The sequence below is a fragment of the Salvelinus sp. IW2-2015 genome, linkage group LG20 (genome assembly GCF_002910315.2).
Source record: "Salvelinus sp. IW2-2015 linkage group LG20, ASM291031v2, whole genome shotgun sequence".
Classification (NCBI taxonomy): Eukaryota; Metazoa; Chordata; class Actinopteri; order Salmoniformes; family Salmonidae; genus Salvelinus; species Salvelinus sp. IW2-2015.
Window position 1 is genome coordinate 15,536,652 of NC_036860.1, and position 22,973 is coordinate 15,559,624.

General features: G+C 44.3%; 1 protein-coding gene across 5 annotated transcripts in view; it reads right to left on the bottom strand.

Annotated features, from left to right (window-relative positions):
- Positions 1-22,973, bottom strand: part of ap2a1 (adaptor related protein complex 2 subunit alpha 1) — a 63,262-nt gene that overhangs the window by 12,425 nt on the left and 27,864 nt on the right. For all 5 annotated transcript variants that reach the window (XM_070433675.1, XM_070433676.1, XM_070433674.1 and 2 more), the window contains exons 3-12: positions 18,697-18,890; positions 18,215-18,344; positions 17,310-17,411; positions 16,914-17,173; positions 8,776-8,944; positions 8,500-8,637; positions 4,849-5,031; positions 4,467-4,564; positions 3,924-4,155; positions 1,764-1,943 (exon numbers count right to left, since the gene is read on the bottom strand). In XM_070433675.1, coding sequence (XP_070289776.1) covers positions 1,764-1,943; positions 3,924-4,155; positions 4,467-4,564; positions 4,849-5,031; positions 8,500-8,637; positions 8,776-8,944; positions 16,914-17,173; positions 17,310-17,411; positions 18,215-18,344; positions 18,697-18,890 — 1,686 coding nt within the window. The remainder of the gene's footprint in view (positions 1-1,763; positions 1,944-3,923; positions 4,156-4,466; positions 4,565-4,848; positions 5,032-8,499; positions 8,638-8,775; positions 8,945-16,913; positions 17,174-17,309; positions 17,412-18,214; positions 18,345-18,696; positions 18,891-22,973) is intronic.

Here is a 22,973-nt window from a genome sequence, read left to right on the forward strand (position 1 = left end):
AGAAAGATGGACAGAGAACAGAAGGAGAGAAAACAGAGGGAGAGAGAAAACAGAGGGAGAGAGAGCGAGAGAAACAACAACTGTATAATAGCAGTGCTTTGAGAATATATTGCTCAATATTAAACTAAATCCATTACAGTGATTGTTTTTTCTAAAGCGATCGCCATCTCTTTCAACTGCTGCCAGTTTTTGAATGCAAGTGATTTATGTCATTGTGCTGCGTCTTGCAATTACTACAAACTTATTTTCCCTTCGTAGAAAAACAAAGATGACAAGGGCGAGGGGGTCTACTAAGCTATCTTTTAAGATGGTCAAACAAAGGATCATTTAGCTATTTGATTTTTAATTTTAGGACCCCTTTAGGTATAATTATTATTTTAAATTATTTTTATGAAACATTGAGTTTGGCCTTACTGCTATTAGCCCATAGAAACACATTGAATAACAGATTAATGCATGAAAAAAAAAAAATATCAAAAAGGAAGTTTGTTTAAAAGTGTCTGTCTTGTATCTAAGAGATAGGTGGACACCTGCTTGTCGAACATCTCATTCCCAAATCATGGGCATTAATATGGAGTTGGCCCCCCCTTTGCAATACAGCCTCCACTCTTCTGAGAAGGCTTTCCACTAGATGTTGGAATATTGCTGCGAGGACTTGCATCCATTCAGCCACAAAAGCATTAGTGAGGTCGGGCACTGATGTTGGGCGATTCGGCCTGGCTCGCAGTTGGCGTTCCAATTCATCCTAAAGCTGTTTGATGGGGTTGAGGTCAGGCCTGTCAAGTTCTTCCACACCAATCCCAACAAACTATTTCTGTATGGACCTTGCTTTGTGCACGGGGGTACTGTCATGCTGAAACAGGAAAGGGCCTTGCCCAAACTGTTGCCACAAAGTTGGAAGCACAGAATCATCTAGAATGTTAATGTATGCTGTAGCGTTAAGATTTCCCTTCACTGGAACTAAGGGGCCTAGCCTGAACCATGAAAAACAGCCCAGACCATTATTCCACCTCCAACAAACTTTACAGTTGGCACTATACAGTCCGGCAGGTAGCGCTCTACTGGCATCCGTCGGACTGCCAGATGGTGAAGCCTGATTCATCACTCCAGAGAACGTGTTTCCACCGCTCCAGAGTCCAATGGCGCAGATTTTTACACAACTCCAGCCGACGCTTGGCATTGCACACGATGATCTTAGGTTTGTGTGCGGTTGCTTGGCCATGGAAACCCATTTCGTGAACCCCGAAGTGAGTGTTGCAACCGAGGGCTGACGATTTGTTAGAATGTTTTTGGGACGAACTGACTTGGAAAGGTGGTATCCTATGCCGGTGCCACGTTGAAAGTCACTGAGCTCTTCAGTAAGGCCATTCTACTGCCAATGTGTGTCTAATTTGAAGGAGTGTCCACATACTTTTGTATATATAGTGTATAAGAAAGATCTGGTTGTAGTATTTATTTATTTTGACCTATATTTAAGTCTCATCTTTCCGTAGAGTGGTTCGGACGCTACAGATGTTTTCGGGGTGTCTCATGGTCTGACAAACACCGCTGTAGCTTGGCCACCTTCCACTGCAGAAGGCCGCCATTGGCGGATTGAGACGCAGCCCATGCAAAAAACAGACGGATTTTGACCGGGATTTTTTTTAATGCTAATTAGATTCCCAGAGTGCGCAGACATCAACTCTAGGGGTTTAATGTACTTTTTTTGCAGAGAATAGGTGCCATTTAGGATGTAGATAGAGTATATTGAATTGGATGCTCACAGCGTTAGAGGCTGCGATGGCAGCTTCGCCCCCCCTGTCCCCTCCACCGTTGAGCTCTCCTCTCTCCTTGCCGTCCTCCAGCTCTACCGACACGGCACCCGGACCCTTCTTCTTCTTCAGCTTGGCCAAGATGGATGACTCCCTCTCTGGAAAGGGAGGCATCTCCTCCAGCACAGTAGCCTGAAGAGGGGGAAGGAGGGAGAGGAAGAGGGGAAGGAGGGAGGGAGAGGGAAGGAGAGAAAGGGAGAGAGAGGGGGAAGGAGAGACAACATTCTTTGACCAGGCAAGTAAATAAACAAGGCTAATGGTAGCTGTTGTTATGTGGTTACAGTTATGACAATGTGACTAAACCAGTCACAGTTATGGTTTACATTTGGAACACAACCACAGCTGAACACTGCAAGGTTATATTGTTGCTGCTCTGTGGCCTGCAGTCAAATCGAAATGTATTCTACAGTGCCTTCAGAAAGTATTCATAACCTTTGACTTTCTCCACATTTTGTTGTGTTACAGCAACATTTTTACAAAATTTATTAAAAGTGAAAAGCTGAAATAACTTGAGTCAATAAGTAGTCATACCTTTTGTTATGGCAAGCGTAATTAAGTTCAGGAGTACAAATGTGCTTAACAAGTCACATAATAAATTGCAAGGACTCACTCTGTGTGCAATAATTGTGTTTAACAAGATTTTTTGAATGACTACCTCATCTTTGTAACCCACACATTTATCTCCAAGGTCCCTCAGTCGAGCAGTGAATTTCAAACCAGGATTCAACCACAAAGACCAGGGAGTTTTTCCAATACCTCGCAAAGAAGGGCACCTATTGGTAGATCTTTAAAAAGCAGACATTAAATAAATGCATTCTGTTTGCAACAACGCACTAAAATAATACTGCAAAAAATGTGGCAAACCCATAAACTTTTTATACAGAATACCAAGTGTTTTTTTGGGGGGGCAAATCCAATACAACACATGACGGAGTACCACTCTCCATATTTTCAGGGATAGTAGTGGCTGCATTATGTCATGGGTATGCGCTTGTAATCATTAAGAACTGCAGAGTTTTTCAGGATTAAAAAATAAACGGAAGGGAGCTTAGCACAGGCAAAATCAAAGAGGAAAACCTGTTTCAGTCTGCTTTCCAGTTCCACCTGACAGGACAATAACCTAAAACACAAGGCCAAATCTACTCTAGAGTTGCTTACCAAGAAGACAGTGGCCGAGTTACAGTTTTGACTTAAATCTGTTTGAAAATCTATGACGAGACTTGTAAATGACTGTCTAGCAATGATCAACAACCAATTTGACAGAGCTTGAAGAATTTTGAAAATAATAATAGGCAAATATTGTACAATCCAGGAGTGCAAATATCTTACAGACATACGCAGAAAGGCTCACAGCTGTAATCGCTGCCAAAGGTGATTCTAAAATGTATTGACTCAGGGGTGTGAATTTGCAAAGATATATAAAAACATGTTTTCACATTGTCATTATGGGGTATTGTGTGTAAATGGGTGAGAAAACACTTTTGAATTCAGGCTGTAACAACAAAATGCAGAATAAGTGAAGGGGTATGAATACCTTCCGAAGGCACTGTAAGTGCATTTAAAATGCCAACATAATTTACAGTAAACAATAAAAAGTGAAAGAGATCAGTAAAATAACAAAAACACATGCAGAGCTGTGGTAGCCTGACGCCTCACACTAAATTCTTCCTCTGTTCGCTACAGAGAGTCTGAAACTGCTACCGTAGAAGTCGTTTGTACGACTTTAAAATGAAGGCCGTTGTACAAAACAAATTTATCAGCGATTGGATAGTGTAACAAATCTAACCAATCAGAGTATCAAAGTTGATAACGACATCTTGTAGACCGGCTCTGGCCCAACCCATCAGTTTCTGGGACCAATCAGAACGGTAAGAACGTGTTCACATTCTAGAAATCATCGGGAAGAGTGGCAAATCCAGACTCATTGTGGAAAAGAAACGTCAGTTGGTCAGAGCYATATGGAGGGGTAGCCAGGCAAGAGCTGTGTGTGCAGTGGTAACACTCCCTGTCACAGTCACATATACGTCTCTCCACTGGAGACCAGGGTTCAATCCCCGTGCCCACCCTTCCAAACTGTCTCAATAAACCTGTCTCAAAATCCCCAGTCCTCACCAGGACGTCGGTGCTGGCGATGGAAGAGAGCTTGAGGTACTCCACGGCCCTCTGCTGCAGCTCCACGTCAGAGTTCCTGATCTGGCTGTCGGAGCGAAGCACCTCCTGGATGGTGGCCTTGGTCTCTGGGAACAGGTTGATGAACTTGATGTAAGCGGAGAGCAGCAGGGCGCGCGTGGGCACCGAACACAGGTGGAACTTAGAGTGGAGCAGGTTGAACTGGACCAGAGGGCTGGAGAAGAGAGATGGAGAGAGATGGAGAGAGATGGAGAGAGATGGAGAGAGATGGAGAGAGATGGAGAGAGATGGAGAGAGATGGAGAGTACAGTGAAAGTGAGATTGAGAAGAGCAGTAAAGAGTTAAAATTATAGTGGGAAGAGAGGATGAGAATGGAGAAGAGGAGGGAGAGAGAAGGATGACAAAAAGGTAGAACCATAAAAAGAAAAGGGAAAAACCTAATTAATACATCAGAAAATAAGAGCAGCCGCTTATTTGTGTGCGTCTCAGGTTGATGTCACTGATGTGGGAGAGGCCACCACTCACCTGGAGCGGGGGTCCCCGGCAATGAGGTTTCCAAACTCTCCCAGGATGTACCCCCCCACCTTCACCATGTTCTCATGACAGGCTGGGGCCTGTAGAGCCTGGAGAGGGGGACAGTTAAAAACGTAAGTAATTTGAACAAATTTTATGATAGCCAAATGCTATGGGTCTTCAGAGCCGTGTTCATTAGGCAACAAACAAAAACAAATTACTCAAACAGGGAGGACTTCATATATATATAAAAAAGGTTTTGATTTCCTTTGCAATAGTTTTAAAAACGTTTTCACCCTAATGTACTCAACCAGGGAATATGATTGAGGAATTTCCAGGTTGAGACAAAAAGAGCACATTGGATCCAGACGTATCCGGCTTGGGCAGCCCCTACCTCGAAGACGGTCTTGGCGGCGTAGCCCTGCACATCGTCGCGGTTGATGACAATCTGGATGACGCGGTACCACACCTCCTCACTGACGTAGTCCCCGGCAATGCGGATGAGGTTAAGGATGGTGTCAACATACCATGAGTAGTCCACCGCATACTTCTCTGCCAGGATGGCCACCTTCAACACCTGGGAGAGAAGGGAGCAGAGACGTTACACCAGGGGTTCTCAAACTTTGTTGGCCCACGACTCCATATTGATATCTGAAAATTCTCGCAGCCCCACCCACCCATGTGATTTTTAAAATGTTTTATTAACAGCCAAGTTTACGTTTTTATTTGGAGCTATGGCAGTCAATTGAAAAACWTTCCAACAGTATTTGATTGTCTTCTAAACTCACCATCACATACTTTTAATGTAGAGCAGTCAATTGCAAATTAGTCTGACAAAATGCATCTCATATCACCACCACATGAGATGGGTGTGCGTGTTTGTATTTGTATTTATTATGGATCCCCATTAGCTGGCTTCCATTAAAGAAGACCCTCTGTGTTACATGTTGCGTCGGAGCTTCTCAAAGTCAAGGGGCGTGGTCGACAGTACGCACCTCATCTCTGCTTTCACATCCAACCTGGATCGATATTTGGTTTTAATGCAGACGAGAGCACTCAATCCAGCTTCACACAGATATGAGCTGGCGAAGGGTAGTCTACCATGAGTTTTATGGTGCTTTCAAGACAACTGGGAACTCGGATCATGACGTCAGTGATCTTTAGGTCGGAAAGTCCGAGCTCTAGAAAGAGGCACGAATTCCCGAGTTGGTTGACCGTTCAAAACTATTTTTCCCCAGTCAGTGCATCCCAAAGTGCTCTTCCAAGCGTTGAAGGTGAGCAGTCATCACTTGTGTGGGACACTTACTGATGCTGTTTTCTGTTATTATATTTTCATTACACAGAAAGTCAACCAAGTCTGTTTCTTTTACATCCATTGTGAAAGACAACAGTTCCTCTCTCAATGCGAAAAATCTTTCTAACTCTTTCCCTCGATAACCACCAAGACTTGGTGTGAAATTGAACACTCATGCACTGATCACATATTTCCACATAGTTTTGCGAACAGGAGTGCAGGCATTGGATGTGGTTTGATGTAGTTTACAATCAAAGTTACCTGCTACAGTATATCTCAGAGATCTGTGCTTAGCTCTTCTGCCGCCATTTGCGCTCAGTATATCATACAATGTGTTCATAAGGCAGAGGGAGACACATTACTAACTAGAGTGCAGAGGCCTGCCCCCTGTTCCCTGATAGATGGAGCCCCATCTGTGCAAAAGCTCACCATTCGATCCCATAGGGAATCTGTTTTTGGTCAAAAAACCCACGCAGCACATTGAACATCCCCTATGCTGTTTCATGCTTGGGAATTGAGACAGAAAAATATGTCCTTGTGAATAGCACCCCATGACATGTATAGCGAACAAAAGTCAATGCATGGGCATCTCGGCCCTCACAGCTAAAGTCCATTTGGAAAGCATAAGCTTGGGAGTTTGAGTCGTTCAGTCAGAGTTTCCTCTTGATTGCTAGCAATAGCATAAATTCTTCATTTAACAGTGTTATCTGACAAAGGTATTGATGTGAGTTTCTGTGCCTCCCCATACACTGTTTTTACTATATCAATTACGGACGGTACAGTTGAAGTCGGAAGTTTACATACACTTAGGTTGGAGTCAATTAAAACTCGTTTTATACCACTCCACAAATTTCTTGTTAACAAGTCGGTTAGGACATCTACTTTGTGCATGACAAGTCATTTTTCAAACAATTGTTTACAGAGAGATTATTTCAATTAATCACAATTCCAGTGGGTCAGAATTTTACATACACTAAGTTGACTGTGCCTTTAAACAGCTTGGAAAATTCCAGAAAATTATGTCATGGCTTTCAGAATGCTTTCTGATAGGCTGAATTTGAGTCAATTGGTAATTGGAGTGTACCTATGGATGTATTTCAAGGCCTACCTTCAACCTCACTGCCTCTTTGCTTGACATCATGGGAAAATCAAAAGAAATCAGCCAAGACCTCAGAAGAATAATTATAGAACTCCCAAAGTCTGGTTCATCCTTGGGAGCAATTTCCAAACGCCTGAAGGTACCACGTTCATCTGTACAAACAATAGTACTCAAGTATAAACACCATGGGACCTGCAGCCGTCATACGCTCAGGAAGGAGACGCGTTCTGTCTCCTAGAGATGAACGTACTTTGGTGCGAAAATGCAAATCAATCCTGAACAACAGCAAAGGACCTTGTGAAGATGCTGGAGGAAACAGGTACAAAAGTATCTATATCCACGTAAACGAGTCCTAAATCGACATAACCCGAAAGGCCGCTCAGCAAGGAAGAAGCCATTGCTCCAAAACCGCCATAAAAAGCCAGACTACGGTTTGCAACATGGGACAAAAATCGTACCTTTTGGAGAAATGTCCTCTAGTTTGATGAAACAAAAATAGAACTGTTTGCCATAATGATCATCGTTATGTTTGGAGGAAAAAGGGGGAGGCTTGCAAGTCGAAGAACACCATCCCAACCGTGAAGCACGGGGGTGGCAGCATCATGTGTGGGGGTGCTTGTTGCAGGAGGACTGGTGCACTTCACAAAATAGATGCCATCATGAGGATGGAAATTATGTGGATATATTGAAGCAACATCTCAAGACATCAGTCAGGAAGTTAAAGCTTGGACGCAAATGGGTCTTCCAAATTGACAACGACCCCAAGCATACTTCCAAAGTTGTGGCAAAATGGCTTAAGGTCAACAAAGTCAAGGTATTGGAGTGGACATCACAAATCCCTGACTCAATCCTATAGACAATTTGTGGGCAGAACTGAAAAAAGCGTGTGCGAGCAAGAGGCTACAAACCTGACTCAGTTTACACCAGCTCTTATCAGGAGGAATGGCCTAATCTCACCCACCTTATTGTGGAAGCTTGGAAGGCTACCCAAAACATTTACAAGTTAAACAATTTAAAGGCAATGCTACCAATACTAAAAGTGTATGTAAACTTCTGACCCACTGGAATGCGATGAAATAATTAAAAGCTGAAATAAATAATTCTCTCTCTACTATTATTCTGACATTACACATTCTTAAAAATAAAGTGGTGATCTCTAATGACCTAAGACAGGGAATTTTTACTAGGATTAAATGTCAGGATTGTGAAAAACTGAGTTTAATATGTATTTAGCTAAGGTGTATGTAACTTCCGACTTCAACTGTTGTCAGTCTTGCAATATGTGTGGTGTGTTTCAATAGTAGCGTGCCAGCATTCACGGTGGAATGACTGAAGTGCAACGAGCAATGTGCGGCCTTTTCCATGATCTAGTTTAATTTATTCTTTTAGATTCTAATCATTTTTAATTTAGATTAAGGTTAACCACATTATATATTTTGAGAACAAAACGATATCATATATGTATATTTTTTTTGAATTTTACAAATTCTTCCCACGACACCATTTTCACATGCAGGTGACCCAGTTTTGGGACCGGCTGGTTACACATTATAACAGACACATACGTCGCAAAGTACACACTGCAGGCTAGAAACACCAGAGGCAACTCAGAAGGGGAGAAATCATACATATACACAAAGTCAGACGCGTACCATCTCCTCTCTGATGGAGTAGTCGGCTGTCTCCAGGTAGCTGAGCATCTCGGCAACGATCTGCTTGGCGTTGCTACGGTCACACATGGCGTAGAGCAGGTCAGCAGCCCTCTGGCGAACACTCACATCCCTTTCAGTCTGGAGAGAAAAAGATAAGATATAAAATGTGTTACAAACACCAGCAAAGTACTTAAAACAAAGTGTTAATAAAAATAAAAAAAGCAGTGTCTCGTCTGAACAGAGTGTGCGTGTAACGTGTGTTTGACAGAGACAGACCTTGAGTGCGTTGATGACGGTCTCGATGTGGGTCTTGACGGCCTCATGGGAGAACTCAGAGCTGGCCAGGGTACACATGCTCTCCAGAGCCAGGTAGCGCAGGTTGGTCTCTCTGTGCTGCAGGAACTGACCCAGCTGGTTACAGGCACGCACCAGCAGGTTGGGCTCACTGGAGAGGGGGAAGTAGGAGAAGGGAGAAATTAAGAGTAAGCCCCACCATAATCAAATCAAACTTTATTTGCCACATGCGCCGAATACAAGTGTAGACTTTACCGTGAAATGCTTACTTACAAGCCCTTAACCAACAGTGCAGTTCAAGAAGAGGAAAATATTTACCAAGTAGGCTAAAATAAAAAGTAATAATAAAAATTAACCGAATAAGAATAACGAGGCTATATACAGGGGGCACCGGTACTGAGTCAGGTTTGCAGGGGTACAGGCTAGTTGAGGTAATCTGTACATGTAGGTAGGGGAAAAGTGACTATGCATAGGTAACAAACAAACAGCGAGTAGCAGCAGTGTACAATAGGGGGGGGGTCAATGTAAATTGTCCGGTGGCGATTTTTATGAATTGTTCAGCAGTCTAATGGCTTGGGGGTAGAAGCTCTTGAGGAGCCTTTTGGTCCTAGACTTGGCGCTCCGGTACCGCTTGCCATGCGGCAGCAGAGAAAACAGTCCAATTGCCATTCTTTAGGTTTAGGATGAAAAAGAGAGAAAGAGACAGAGAGAGAGACACAGAGAGGGAGAGAGTAGAAAGAGGAATATACCGTGTGTGTGTGTGTGTGTGTGTGTGTGTGTGTGTGTGTGTGTGTGTGTGTGTGTGTGTGTGTGTAAAAAAGTATTCCACATTATGTTGTGTTACAGGCTGAAAATGTATAAAATATATTTCTCTCTCACCCATCTACACACAATACCACATAAAAAACAGTGTTCAATAAAGTATTCAAAACATGTTAGAATCACCTTTGGCATTGATTGCATCTGTTAGTCTTTCTGGCTAAGTCTCTAAGAGCTTTGCACACCTGGATTGTACAATATTTACACATTATTATTTTTTAATTCTTCAAGCTCTGTCAACTTGGTTGTTGATCATTGCTAAACAGCCATTTCCATAAATTTTCAAGCCGATTTTAGGCAAAACTGTAACTAGACAACTCAGGAACATTCAATGTCGTCTTGGTAAGCAACTCCAGTGTATATTTGGCCTTGTGTTTAGGTTATTGTCCTGCTGAAAGGTGAATTTGTCTCTCAGCGTCTGTTGGAAAACTGAACCAGATTTTCCTATAGGATTTTGCCTGTGCTTAGCTCTATTCCATTAATTTTTATCCCCAAACAACTCAGAGTCCTTACCGATGAACAAGCACACCCTAAATGCATGCAGGTCACAAGCCATGCTTTGAAAATATGGAGAAGCGGCGGTAACTGCAGTAAATGTTGGATTTGCCCAACACACTGTTTTGTATTCAAATCAACATGTAATTGGTTACATAACGTGATTAGCAGATGTTATTGCGGGTGTCAGAGAATGCTTGTGCTTTCTAGTCGGACAGTGCAGTAATATCTAACAAATTACACAACATATACCAACACACACAATCTAAGTAGGAATGAATTAAGACTATATACACATTGACGAGCGATGTCAGAGCGGAACAAACTAGGATACAGTAGAATAGCAGTATAATTACAGTTTGAAGTCGGAAGTTTGCATACACCTTAGTCAATACATATAAACTCAGTTTTTCACAATTCCTTTCATTTAATCCTAGTAAAAATTCCCTGTCGTAGATCTTAGGATCATCACTTTATAAAAAAAAAATGAAATGGCAGAATATAGTAGAGGAGAATTATTTATTTCAGCTTTTATTTCTTTCATCACATTCCAGTGGGTCAGAAGTTTACATACACTCAATTAGTATTTGGTAGCATTGCCTTTAAATTGTTTAACTTGGGTCAAACGTTTTGGGAGCCTTCCACAAGCTTCCACAATAGGTTGGGTGAATTTTGGCCCATTCCTCCTAACAGGGCTGGTGTAACCGAGTCAGGTTTTTTTAGGCCTCCTTGCTCGCACACACTTTTTCAGTTCTGCTCACAAATTGTCTATAGGATTGAGGTCAGGGATTTGTGATGGCCACTCCAAAACCTTGACTTTGTTGTCCTTAAGCCATTTTGCCACAACTTTGGAGGTATGCTTGGGGTCATTGTCCATTTGGAAGACCCATTTGCGACCAAGCTTTAACTTCCTGACTGATGTCTTGAGATGTTGCTTCAATATATCCACATAATTTTCCTTCCTCATGATGCCATCTATTTTGTGAAGTGCACCAGCCCCTCCTGCAGCAAAGCACCCGCACCACATGATGCTGCCACCCCCGTGCTTCACGGTTGGGATGGTGTTCTTCGACTTGCAAGCCTCCCCCTTTTTCCTCCAAACATAACGATTGCCATTATGGCCAAACAGTTCTATTTTTGTTTAATCAGACCAGAGGATATTTCTCCAAAAAGTATGATCTTTGTTTCCATGTGCAGTTGCAAACCGTAGTCTGGCTTTTCGATAGCGGTTTTGGAGCAGTAGCTTCTTCCTTGCTGAGCGGCCTTTCAGGTTATGTAGATTTAGGACTCGTTTTACTGTGGATATAGATAATTTGTACCTGTTTCCTCCAGCATCTTCACAAGGTCCTTTGCTGTTGTTCTGGGATTGATTTGCACTTTTTGCACCAAAGTACGTTCATCTCCAGGAGACAGAACTCGTCTCCTTCCTGAGCGGTATCACGGCTGCGTGGTCCCATGGTGTTTATACTTGGGTACTATTGCTTGTACAGATGAACGTGGTACCTTCAGGCATTTGGAAATTGCTCCCAAGGATGAAGACCTGTGGAGGTCTACAATTATTTTTTGAGGTCTTGGCTGATTTCTTTTGATTTTCCCATGATGTCAAGCAAAGAGGCACTGAGTTTGAAGGTAGGCCTTGAAATACATCCACAGGTACACCTCTAATTGACTCAAATGATGTCAATTAGCCTATCAGAAGCTTCTAAAGCCATGACACCATTTTCTGGAATTTTCCAAGCTGTTTTAAGGCACAATCAACTTAGTGTATGTAAACTTCTGACCCACTGGAAATGTGAAACAGTGAATTATAAGTGAAATAATCTCTGTAAACAACTGTTGGAAAAATGACTTGTGTCATGCACAAAATAGATGTCCTAACCGACTTTCCAAAACTATAATTTGTTAACAAGAAATTGGTGGAGTGGTTGAAAAATTTGTTTTAATGACTCCAACCTAACTGTATGTAAACTTCAACTGTACATATGAGATGAGTAATGCCAGATATGTAAACATTATTAAAGTGACTAGTGTTCCATTCTTAAAGTCATTTCTAGTCTATGCCTATAGGCAGCAGCCTCTAATGTGCTAGTGATGGCTGTTTAACAGTGTGATGGCCTTGAGATATAAGCTGTTTTTCAGTCTCTTGGTCCCGGCTTTGATGCACCTGTACTGACCTCGCCTTCTGGATGATAGTGGGGTGAACAGGCAGTGGCTCGGGTGGTTGATGTCCTTGATGATCGTTTTGGCCTTCCTGTGACATCGGCTGCTGTAGGTGTCCTGGAGGGCGGGTAGTTTGCCCCGGTAATGCGTTGGGCAGACCGCACCACCCTCTGGAGAGCCTTGCGGTTGTGGGCGGTGCAGTTGCCGTACCAGGCGGTGATACAGCCCGACAGGATGCTTTCAAATGTGCATCTGTAAAAGTTTGAGGGTTTTAGGAGACAAACCACATTTCTTTAGCCTCCTGAGGTTGAAGAGGCTCTGTGTGCCTTCATCACCACACTGTCTGTGTGGGTGGTTCATTTCAGTTTGTCAGTGATGCGTACACCAAGGAACTTGAAGTTTTCCACCTTCTCCCGTCGATGTAGATAGGGGGGTGCAACCTCGGCTGTTTCCTGAAGTCCACAATCATCTCCTTTGTATTGCTGACGTTGAGTGAGAGGTTGTTTTCCAGGCAACACACTCCCAGAGCACTCACCTCCTCCCTGTAGGCTGTCTCGTCATCGTTGGTAATCAAGCATACTACTGTTGTCGTCTGCAAACTTGATGATTGAGTTGGAGGCGTGTTTGGCCACGCAGTCATGGGTGAACAAYTAGAACAGGAGGGGGCTGAGCACGCACCCTTGTGGGGCCCCTGTGTTGTGAGGATCAGCGAAGTGGAGGTGTTGTTTCCTACCTTCACCACCCGGGGGTGGCCCGTCAGGAAGTCCAGGACCCAGTTGCACAGGGCGGGGTTCAGACCCAGGGCTTCGAGCTTAACGATGTGCTTGGAGGGTACTATGGTGTTGAATGCTGCACTATACTCAATGAACAGCATTCTTACATAGGTATTTCTCTTGTCCAGATGGGATAAGGCAGTGTACAGAGTAGTGGCGATTGCATCTACTCTGGATCTATTGGGGTGGTAAGCAAATTGAAGTGGGTCTAGGGTGGCAGTAAGGTAGAGTTGATATGATCCTTGACTAGTCTCAAAGCACTTCATGATGACAGAGGTGACTGCTATGGGGCTATAGTCATCAAGCTCAGTTGCCTTTGCCTTCTTGAGTACAGGAACAATGGCGGCCATCTTGAAGCATGTGGGGACAGCAGACTGGGATAGGGAGAGATTGAATATGCCTGTAAACACACCAGCCAGCTGGTCTGCGCAAGCTCTGAGGACGCGGCTTGGGATGCCGTCTGGGCCGGCAGCCTTGCGAGGGTTAATGCTTTTAAATGTTTTACTCATGTCGACCACGGAGAAGGAGAGCACACAGTCCTTAGTAGCGGGCCGTGTCGGTGGCACTGTGTTATCCTCAAACCATGTGAAGAATGTGTTTAGCCTGTCCGGAAGCAAAACGTCGGTCTCGGTGACGTGGCTGGTTTTCCTTTTGTATTCCGTGATTGTCTGTAGACCCTGTCTGTAGTCCCTGCCACATATGTCTCGTGTCTGAGCCGTTGAATTGCGACTCCAATTTGTCTCTATACTGACGTTTAGCTTGTTTGATTGCCTTGCGGAGTGAATAACTAGTGGCAAGAAAAAGTATATGAACCCTTTGGAATTACTTGGATTTCTGCATAAATTGGTCATCAAATTTGATCTGACCTTCATCTAAGTTACAACAATAGACAAACATAGTGTGCTTAAACTAATAACATACAAATTATTGTATTTTGCTTTTCTATATTGAATACATCAATTAAACATTCACAGTGTAGGTTGGGAAAAGTATGTGAACCCCTAGGCTAACGACTTCTCCAAAAGCTAATTGGAGTCAGGAATCAACTAACCAGTTCTTATAGCCTTCAGCCGTACCCTTATCCTACTCCTCCTCTGTTCCTCTGGTAATGTAGAGGTTGCCCCCAGCATCACACCTATTCCCAAGGTGCTCTCATTTGTTGACTTCTGTAACTGTAAAAGCCTTGGTTTCATGTATGTTAACAGCAGAAGCCTCCTCCCTACGTTTTTTTTATTCACTGCTTTAGCACACTCCGCCAACTCTGATGTTCTAGCCGTGTCTGAATCCTGGCTTAGGAAGGCCACCAAAAATTCTGAAATTTCAATCCCCAACTACAACATTTTCCGGCAAGATAGAACTGCCAAAGGGGGCGGAGTTGCAATCTACTGCTGAGATAGCCTGCAGAGTTCTGTCATACTATCCAGGTCTGTGCAGAAACAATTTGAACTTCTACTTTTAAAAATCCACCTCTCTAAAAACAAGTTTCTCACCGTTGCCGCCTGCTATAGACCCCCCTCAGCCCCCAGCTGTGTGCAGGACACTATACATGAATTGATTGCCCCCCATCTATCTTCAGAGTTCGTACTATTAGGTGACCTAAACTGGGATACGCTTAACACATGGGTATAAACACTTATTGCACACAGAGTGAGTTCCATTTTGACATGATGGGATATTGTGTGTAGGCCAGTGACACAATATCAACATTTGATCAATTTTAAATTCAGGTTGTAACAACAAATGTGGAAAAAGTCAAGGGGTGTGTGTGTGTGTGTGTGTGTGTGTGTGTGTGTGTGTGTGTGTGTGTGTACACACACCCCGAGTGTACAAAACATTAGGAACACCTTCCTAATATTGAGTTGCAGCACCACTTTTGCCCTCAGACCAGCCTCAATTTGTTGGGGCATGGAATTTACAAGGTGTACACTGAGCATACAAAACATTAGTAACACCTGCTCTTTCCATGACAAACTGATCAGGTGAATCCAGGTGAAAGCTATGACCCCTTGATGTCACCTGTTAAATCCACTTAAAATCTGTGTAAATGAAGGGAAGGAGACAGGTTAAGCCTTGAGACAATTCAGACATACCATTTGGAGGGTGAATGGGCAAGACAAAAGATTTGCATTTGAACTGGGTATGGTAGTAGGTGCCAGGAACACCGGTTTGTATCAAGAACTGCAACGCTGCTGGGTTTTTCACACTCAACAATTTTCCGTGTGCATCAACAATGGCCCACCACGTAAAGGACATACAGCCAACTTGACACAATTGTGGGAAGCGTTAGAGTCAACATGGGCCAGCATCCCTGTGGAACGCTGTTCTGAGGGTACCTCAATATTAGGAAGGTGTATATATACATACTGAACAAAATATAAATACAAAGTGTTGACCCATGTGTTTCATGAGCTGAAAGAAAAGATCCCAGACATTTTCCATATGCACAAAAAATGTTGGGAACAAATGTGTGTACATCTCTGTTAAATGAGCATTTCTACTTTGCCAAGATAATCCATCCACCTGACAGGTGTGGCATATCAAGAAGCTGAATAAACTGCATGATCATTACACAGGTGCATCTTGTGCTGGGGACACTAAAAGGTCCCTCTAAAATGTGCAGTTTTGTCACACAAAAATGCTACAGATGTCTCAAGTTGAGGGAACGTGTTGCCAGAGAGTTTAATGTACATTTCTCTACCATAAGCCAACATTGTTTTAGACAATTTGGCAGTACGTCAAACCGGCCTCACAACCGCAGACCACGTGTAACCACGCCAGCCCAGGACCTCCACATCCGGATTCTTCACTTGCTGGATCGTCCAAGACCAGCCACCTGGACAGCTGATGAAACTGTCAGAAACAGTCTCAGGGAAGCTCATCTGCGTGCTCGTCGTCCTCACCAGAGTCTTGATCTGACTGCAGTTTGGCGTCGTAACYGACTTCAGTGGGCAAATTCTCCCTTTGATGGCCACTGGCACGTTGGGGAAGTGTCTTCTTTACAGAAGAATCCCGGTTTCAACTGTAACGGGCAGATGGAGGACAGCGTCTACGGCGTCGTGTGGGCGATATAAAGGTTGTGAACAGAGTGCCCCATGGTGGCGGTGGGGTTATGGTATGGGCAGGCATAAGCTATGGACAACGAACACGATGGCATTTTATCGATGGCAATTTGAATACACAGAGATACCATCACCTCATGTTTCAGCATGATAATGCACGTCCCCATGTCACAAGGATCTGTACACAATTCCTGGAAGCTGTAAATATCCCAGTTCTTCCATGGCCTGTATACTCAGACATGTCACCCATAGAGCATATTTGGGATGCTCTGGATAGATGTGTACAACAGCGTGTTCCAGTTCCCGCCAATATACAACAACTTCGCACAGTCATTGAAGAGGAGTGGGACAACATTCCACAGGCCACAATCAACAGCCTGATCAACTGTATGCAAAGGAGATGTGTCGCGCTGCATGAGGCAAACGGTGGCCACACCAGATACGGACTGGTTTTCCGATCCACGCCCCTACCTTTTTTTAAGGTATCTGTGACCAACAGATGCATATCTGTATTCCCAGTCATGTGAAATCCATAGATTAGGGCCTAATGAATTTATTTCAATTTTCTGGTTTCCTTACATTAACTTTAAGTCAGTAAAATCTTTGAAATTGTTACATGTTGCGTTTATATTTTTGTTCAGTGTATATATGTGAGAAAGAGAGAAACAGAGAGAGCGAGAGAGAGAGAATGAAAGAAGAAATACACAGAGAGAGAGAGAGCTACTGAAAGAGTGAGAGAAAAAGAGATACAGAAAAAGCGAGAAAAAGACAGAGCGAGAAGACAGACACCTAGAGTGACAGACAGCCTCCTCACCTGTCGTAGTGGATGATGAGTGAGATGGCCTCGAACAGGATGGCGTTCTTGGCGTTGGAGTGCTGAACCTTTTTGGACTTGGGTGGTTCCTGGGCCTTGTTCAGAATGGTCTCCAGACACTCCACCAAGCGGCCCTTCACGGCGCCATCCTCTGGCGGGGGGTAGCACTGCAGCAGGCGAAGCAGTTTACAGGACAGCCACGGGGCCGGTACAAAGTAGTAGGTGTAGTCCTGCAGATCAGTGGAGGCTGATGACACAATCTGGAGAAGGAGAGGAGGAGAAAGAGAGATGGGTTGAGATCCTGGCGATAGAGACAGTGAGGCAAAGGGAGAATGGATCGCTGGACTGACATGCATGATTTTATAGGTATACACGAACACGTGCGCACACACACACCCTGCTCAGACGAGAAACAGCCAGGGACACACAGGTTTTGAACTCATCTGGGTTCTTCGAGCTGAGACAGGTGATGAGGGAGATGGCTGCCGTGACAACACCCTGCGAGAGAGAGAGAGAGACACACGCTCATCATCAGAAACAACAGTAACACCTAAACGGCATAAACTTCAACCTTACAGTCTCAATAAAGTCAGTAGTTAGGTTCCAACATCCATACCAGCAACCGGATGCATACAGTTTTTAGGCGAAATGGAAGAGAGCCTGTTGCGTTCAACATCAGCTTTTGGACATTAACAAGGCGACACTCCATCTTAACTCCTCCTCCACATTTACTGGATTGTTTGAACAGTGCAGAAGATAACCTCCCCTAACAAGTTTTTTTTCTCTCGTCAAGGCCAGTATCTGAGGCATCTATTTTCAGGCATTTACTTTACGTTAGGTTACTCTGGCTGCGTTTAGACAGGAAGCCCAATTKTGCTATTTTTTTCAGCAATTTGTCTTTTGACCAATCAGATAAGCTCTGAAAAAGATTGGATGTGATTGGTAAAAAGAGTAATTAGTGGGGGGGAATCTGAATTGGGCTGACTGTGTAAACACAGCCTAATAGTGGTATTCTAATCAAGTGTGGATATTGTAACAGAGCTAGCTAGCGCCACCTATTGGCCTGGAAGATAAATGCACTAGCATACCTGATAAATCAGGGGTGTATTCCTTAGTGCAACAAACTGCTTTGCAATGGAAAACGTATTGCAATGAAAGCAAATGTTTTGCTACAAAAGCAAATGTTTCTAATTAGACAATTCAGTTTAGTCGCTCCCCGTTTTTACTGTTGGCTTCCTAGTGAATACACCCCAGGTGTGCTAGTGCTGGATTAGAGCAGAAATGTATGGCCTGTCTCTCACCATGTGCTGGTCGTTGAGGAGGTGCACTACCCGGGAGGTCCACTCCCCCATCAGAACCAGGTCTGGGGAGGCCTTGTACAGACGCAGAAGACACAGGGCAGCAGACTGCTTCACACTGTCCATGGTGTCCCTGGCAATCACATCACAAACAACCCAATGCTCACTATAAAGGACTACCAGTCTCCAACAACTCTGGTCCTGGAAAGATATTGTCTGTACCGCAGATTTTGTCTAATCATGCTGTTATAGCATATTAATACAAAGAAAATCATGTCCTATCCGTGTCCTCAGTTCCCCTCCCCTTTCCTCCAATTCCCTCTCCGGTCTCCTCACCCTCCCTTCCCTTCATCCATCCTTCTCTTCCCAACCTCTCCCTTTGACAAATGTTGTTGTAAAAAGGCCTATAAGAATACAATTTGACTGACTAATTGCTCTCTCCCTCTCCCTCATTACTCCTCCCTCCGCAACCCCTCCATTCTTACCCGGCCACCAGAATGCGTGGGATCTCTCCAGCAAAGGCCTCGGCCATCTCACGGCTGCCCACGTTGGCGATGCAGTGCAGGGCCAGGCACATGAAGGTGGGGTTGCGGCTAGACAGGTCGTTCTTGATGGCGTTGTTGATGAGGCGGATCAACTCGCTGTTGCTGTTTACCAGCACCGAGATGAACAGGTATCCCTGGGAGGGGAGCGAGAGAGGGAAGAGAGAGATCAGTCAATCGTATTTTATTTGTATAACCTTTTTACAACAACATTTGACACAAAGTGGTTCACAGTAACCCGACAAGCAGCAGCACAGTGGCAAGTAAAAGGTTACTCTAGACGTGTTAATGTGTTAATTCCTAAAAAGGAAAAAGCCTTGAGAGGAACCAGTAGAGAATGATGGCAGGACGCCTTGTGCAGGGTTCATAACCTCCCTGCTGTTCGTCTGTGTCCTAAATGGCACCCTATACCCTTACGGGTCCTGGTCAAAAGTAGTACACTCTATAGGGACACATTTGAGACACACTTTCATGTGGCTGAGACTCAGAGAGACGGAGTAGGCCATCATTACGATGCAGTCTCACCACCTGAACCGTGGCTGCCTGCCACTTCCTCTGACATCATATTCCTTCCATAGCACACTCATTCCCTTATACAGTGTATTCGGAATGTATTCAGACCGCTTTACTTTTTCCACACTTTGTTACGTTACAGCCCTATTCTAAAATGGATTTAAAAAAAGAAATCCTCAGCAATCTACACACAATACCCATAATGACAAAGTGAAAAACAGTTTGTTTCTTTTTCACTCTCCTGGATGCAGGTGTAGATGTGTCAAAGTCTACCATACGTAGAAGACTACACCAGCAGGACTACAGAGGGTACACTACAAGATGCAATCCACTGATAAGCCTGAAGAACAGAAAGGTGAGATTACAGTTTGCTAAATAGCACCTAAAAAATAGCCCCAAGAGTTCTGGAAAAAAAGAATTGTGGACAGATGAGACAAATATTAACATGTACCAGAGTGATGGAAGGAGGAAAGTGTGGAGAAAAAAAAAGACATGCCCATGATCCAAAGCATACCACCTCATCTGTGAAACATGATGGAGGGGGTGTTATGGCTTGGGCCTGTATGGCTGCCAGTGGAGCAGGCTCACTTGTCTTCATCGATGATGTGACTGCAGACAGAAGTAGAACAATGAATTCTGAAGTCTAGAGAAATATTTTATCTGCTCAGATAAAACCAAATGCCTCCAAACTCATTGGACGGCACTTCATCATGCAACAAGACAATGACCCTAAACAAACTGCTTGAGCAACGAAGGGGTTTTTGATGGCCAAAAAGTGGAAAATCCTTGACTGGCCGAGTCAATCACCGGATCTGAATCCAATTGAACATGCATTTTACATGCTGAAGAGGATATTGAAGGCAATAAGTCCCCGAAACAAGAAGGAACTAAAGATGGCTGCATTACAGGCCTGGCAGAGCATCACCAGGGAAGATACCCAGCGTCTGGTGATGTCGATGCATCGCAGACTTCAAGCAGTCATTGCATGCAAAGGATATGCGACCAAATATTAACAATGATTACTTTATTCTACATTATGGTAAACTGTCCAGTGTTTTTATATACCCGNAGGGGACAGAGGATGCAGGATGGAGGGAAAGGAGGGAGTTGCGTCATCGGAAGAGAGGTGAATATGATGAAAAGTGGAGCGGGCGGGGGAGTGAAAGAGGAAACGTGTGTTGGGAAGCAGAGACAGAAAGAAGGGAAGGAGGGGAAGGGCGGAGAAAAAGGAGAGAGAAAGTGAGCTGTAGGGAGTGATGGCAGGACGCATTGTGGAGGGTTCAACCCTCCCTACAGTATTCGGCTACGTCCCAAATGGCACCCTATACCCTATGGGCCCTGGTCAAAGGTAGTACACTATATAGGGACGCATTTGAGACACTCTTTCATGTGGCTGAGACTCAGACGGACTGGGCCATCATTACGATGCAGTCTCACAGCCTGAGCCTGAATCGTGGCTGCCTTCCACTACCTCTCACATCATATTCCTTCCATAACACACTCATTCCCTTCGGAAAGTATTCAGACCCCTTTACTTTTTCCACACTTTGTTACGTTACAGCCTTATTCTAAAATGGATTTTAAAAATAAATCCTCAGCAATCTACACACAACACCCCATCATGACAAAGCAAAATCAGAAATACCTTATTTACATAAGTATTCAGACCCTTTGCTATGAGACCCAAATTGAGCTCAGGCGCAACCTGTTTCCATTGATCATCCTTGAGATGTTTCTACAACTTGAATGGAGTCCACCTGTGGTAAATTCAATTGATTGGACATGATTTGGAAAGGCACATACCTGCCCATATAAAGTCCCACAGTTGACAGTTCATGTCAGAGCAAAATCCAAGTCATTAGTTTGAAGGAATTGTTCTTTCGAGCTCCGAGACAGGATTGTGTCGAGGCACAGATCTGAGGAAGGGTACCAAAAAGATTCTGCAGCATTGAAGGTCCCCAAGAACATTGACTTCCATCATTCTTAAATAGATCAAGTTTGGAACCACCAAGACTCTTCCTAGAGCTGGCCCCCCAGCGAAACTGAACAATTGGGGAGAATGGCCTTGGTCAGGGAGGTGACCAAGAACCCAATGGTCACTGACAGATCTCCAGAGTTCCTCTGTGGAGATGGGAGAAAGGCACTTAAAGGACTCTCAGACCATGATAAACAAGATTCTCTGGTCTGATGAAACCATGATTGAACTCTTTGGCCTGAATGCCAAGCGTCACATCTGGAGGAATGGACATCGGGTGGTGTAGGTGTCCTGGAGGGCGGGTAGTTTGCCCCCGGTGATGCGTTGTGCAGACCTCACTACCCTCTGGAGAGCCTTACGGTTGTGGGCGGAGCAGTTGCCGTACCAGGCGGTGATACAGCCCGACAGGATGCTCTCGATTGTGCATCTGTAAAAGTGTTTTTGGTGACAAGCCGAATTTCTTCAGCCTCCTGAGGTTGAAGAGGCGAAGCTGCGCCTTCTTCACCGCGATTTCAGTTTGTCCGTGATGTGTACGTTGAGGAACGTTAAACTTTCCACCTTCTCCACTACTGTCCCGTCGATGTGGATAGGGGGCTGCTCCCTCTGCTGTTTCCTGAAGTCCACGATCATCTCCTTTGTTTTGTTGACATTGAGTGTGAGGTTATTTTCCTGACACCACACTCCGAGGGCCCTCACCTCCTCCCTGTAGGCCGTCTCGTCGTTGTTGGTAATCAAGCCTACCACTGTAGTGTCGTCTGCAAACTTGATGATTGAGTTGGAGGCGTGCATGGCCACACAGTCAAGGGTGAACAGGGAGGACAGGAGAGGGCTGAGAACGCACCCTTGTGGAGCCCCAGTGTTGAGGATCAGCAGAGTGGAGATGTTACCTACCCTCACCACCTGGGGGCGGCCCGTCAGGAAGTCCAGGACCCAGTTGCACAGGGCGTGGTCGAGACCCAGGGTCTCGAGCTTAATGACGAGTTGAGGGTACTATGGTGTTAAATGCTGAGCTGTAGTCGATGAACAGCATTCTTACATAGGTATTCCTCTTGTCCAGATGGGTTAGGGCAGCGTGCAGTGAAGAATGGGAGAAACTCCCCAAATACAGGTGTGCCAAGCTTGTAGCGTCATACCCAAGAAGACTCGATGTTATAAGCCAGACACCCTCTCCTCAGACAGAAAACACTCTCAGCCATTACACAGCAGAATAAGCTGCAGAGGAGAGGCATTTCATTTTGTTGAGCAGCAGCATAGAAAGACGTGACCCAGAATGTTTGGAGTGTATTGTGACTGTAGGCTAATGTACTCAAATGCTAAATATGGTCCTGATTGAGTGAATTGCTATGCTGTTGGGGGCCTAATGCTCGTCTCCTGTGTCACTATGGCTACGTCCCGATTCTCCACTCTTTTCCAGAAACGTGCCCTTGCTTAATACTGTCATTGGAATGACAGTGTGTTAGGGGCCTACATATATCGTCACTGAATTGATATTGGCCCAACCTTATGCATCTGAAGGCCTTATTACAAGGCTTCATTATGCCTCATAAGATATGCTTTGTGAGTCTTTACATGCAACCACAAATGATCATTATCAAGGTTATTCACTTCGATTATTGATCAACTTGAGTGATGCTTTGATAAAGATTTGATAAAGTTGAGTATTGTGCACTCTAAGAAGGTTCTGACTGACCTACTTGGATGCAAATGATTAGTCATATTTTCCCTAGGCTAC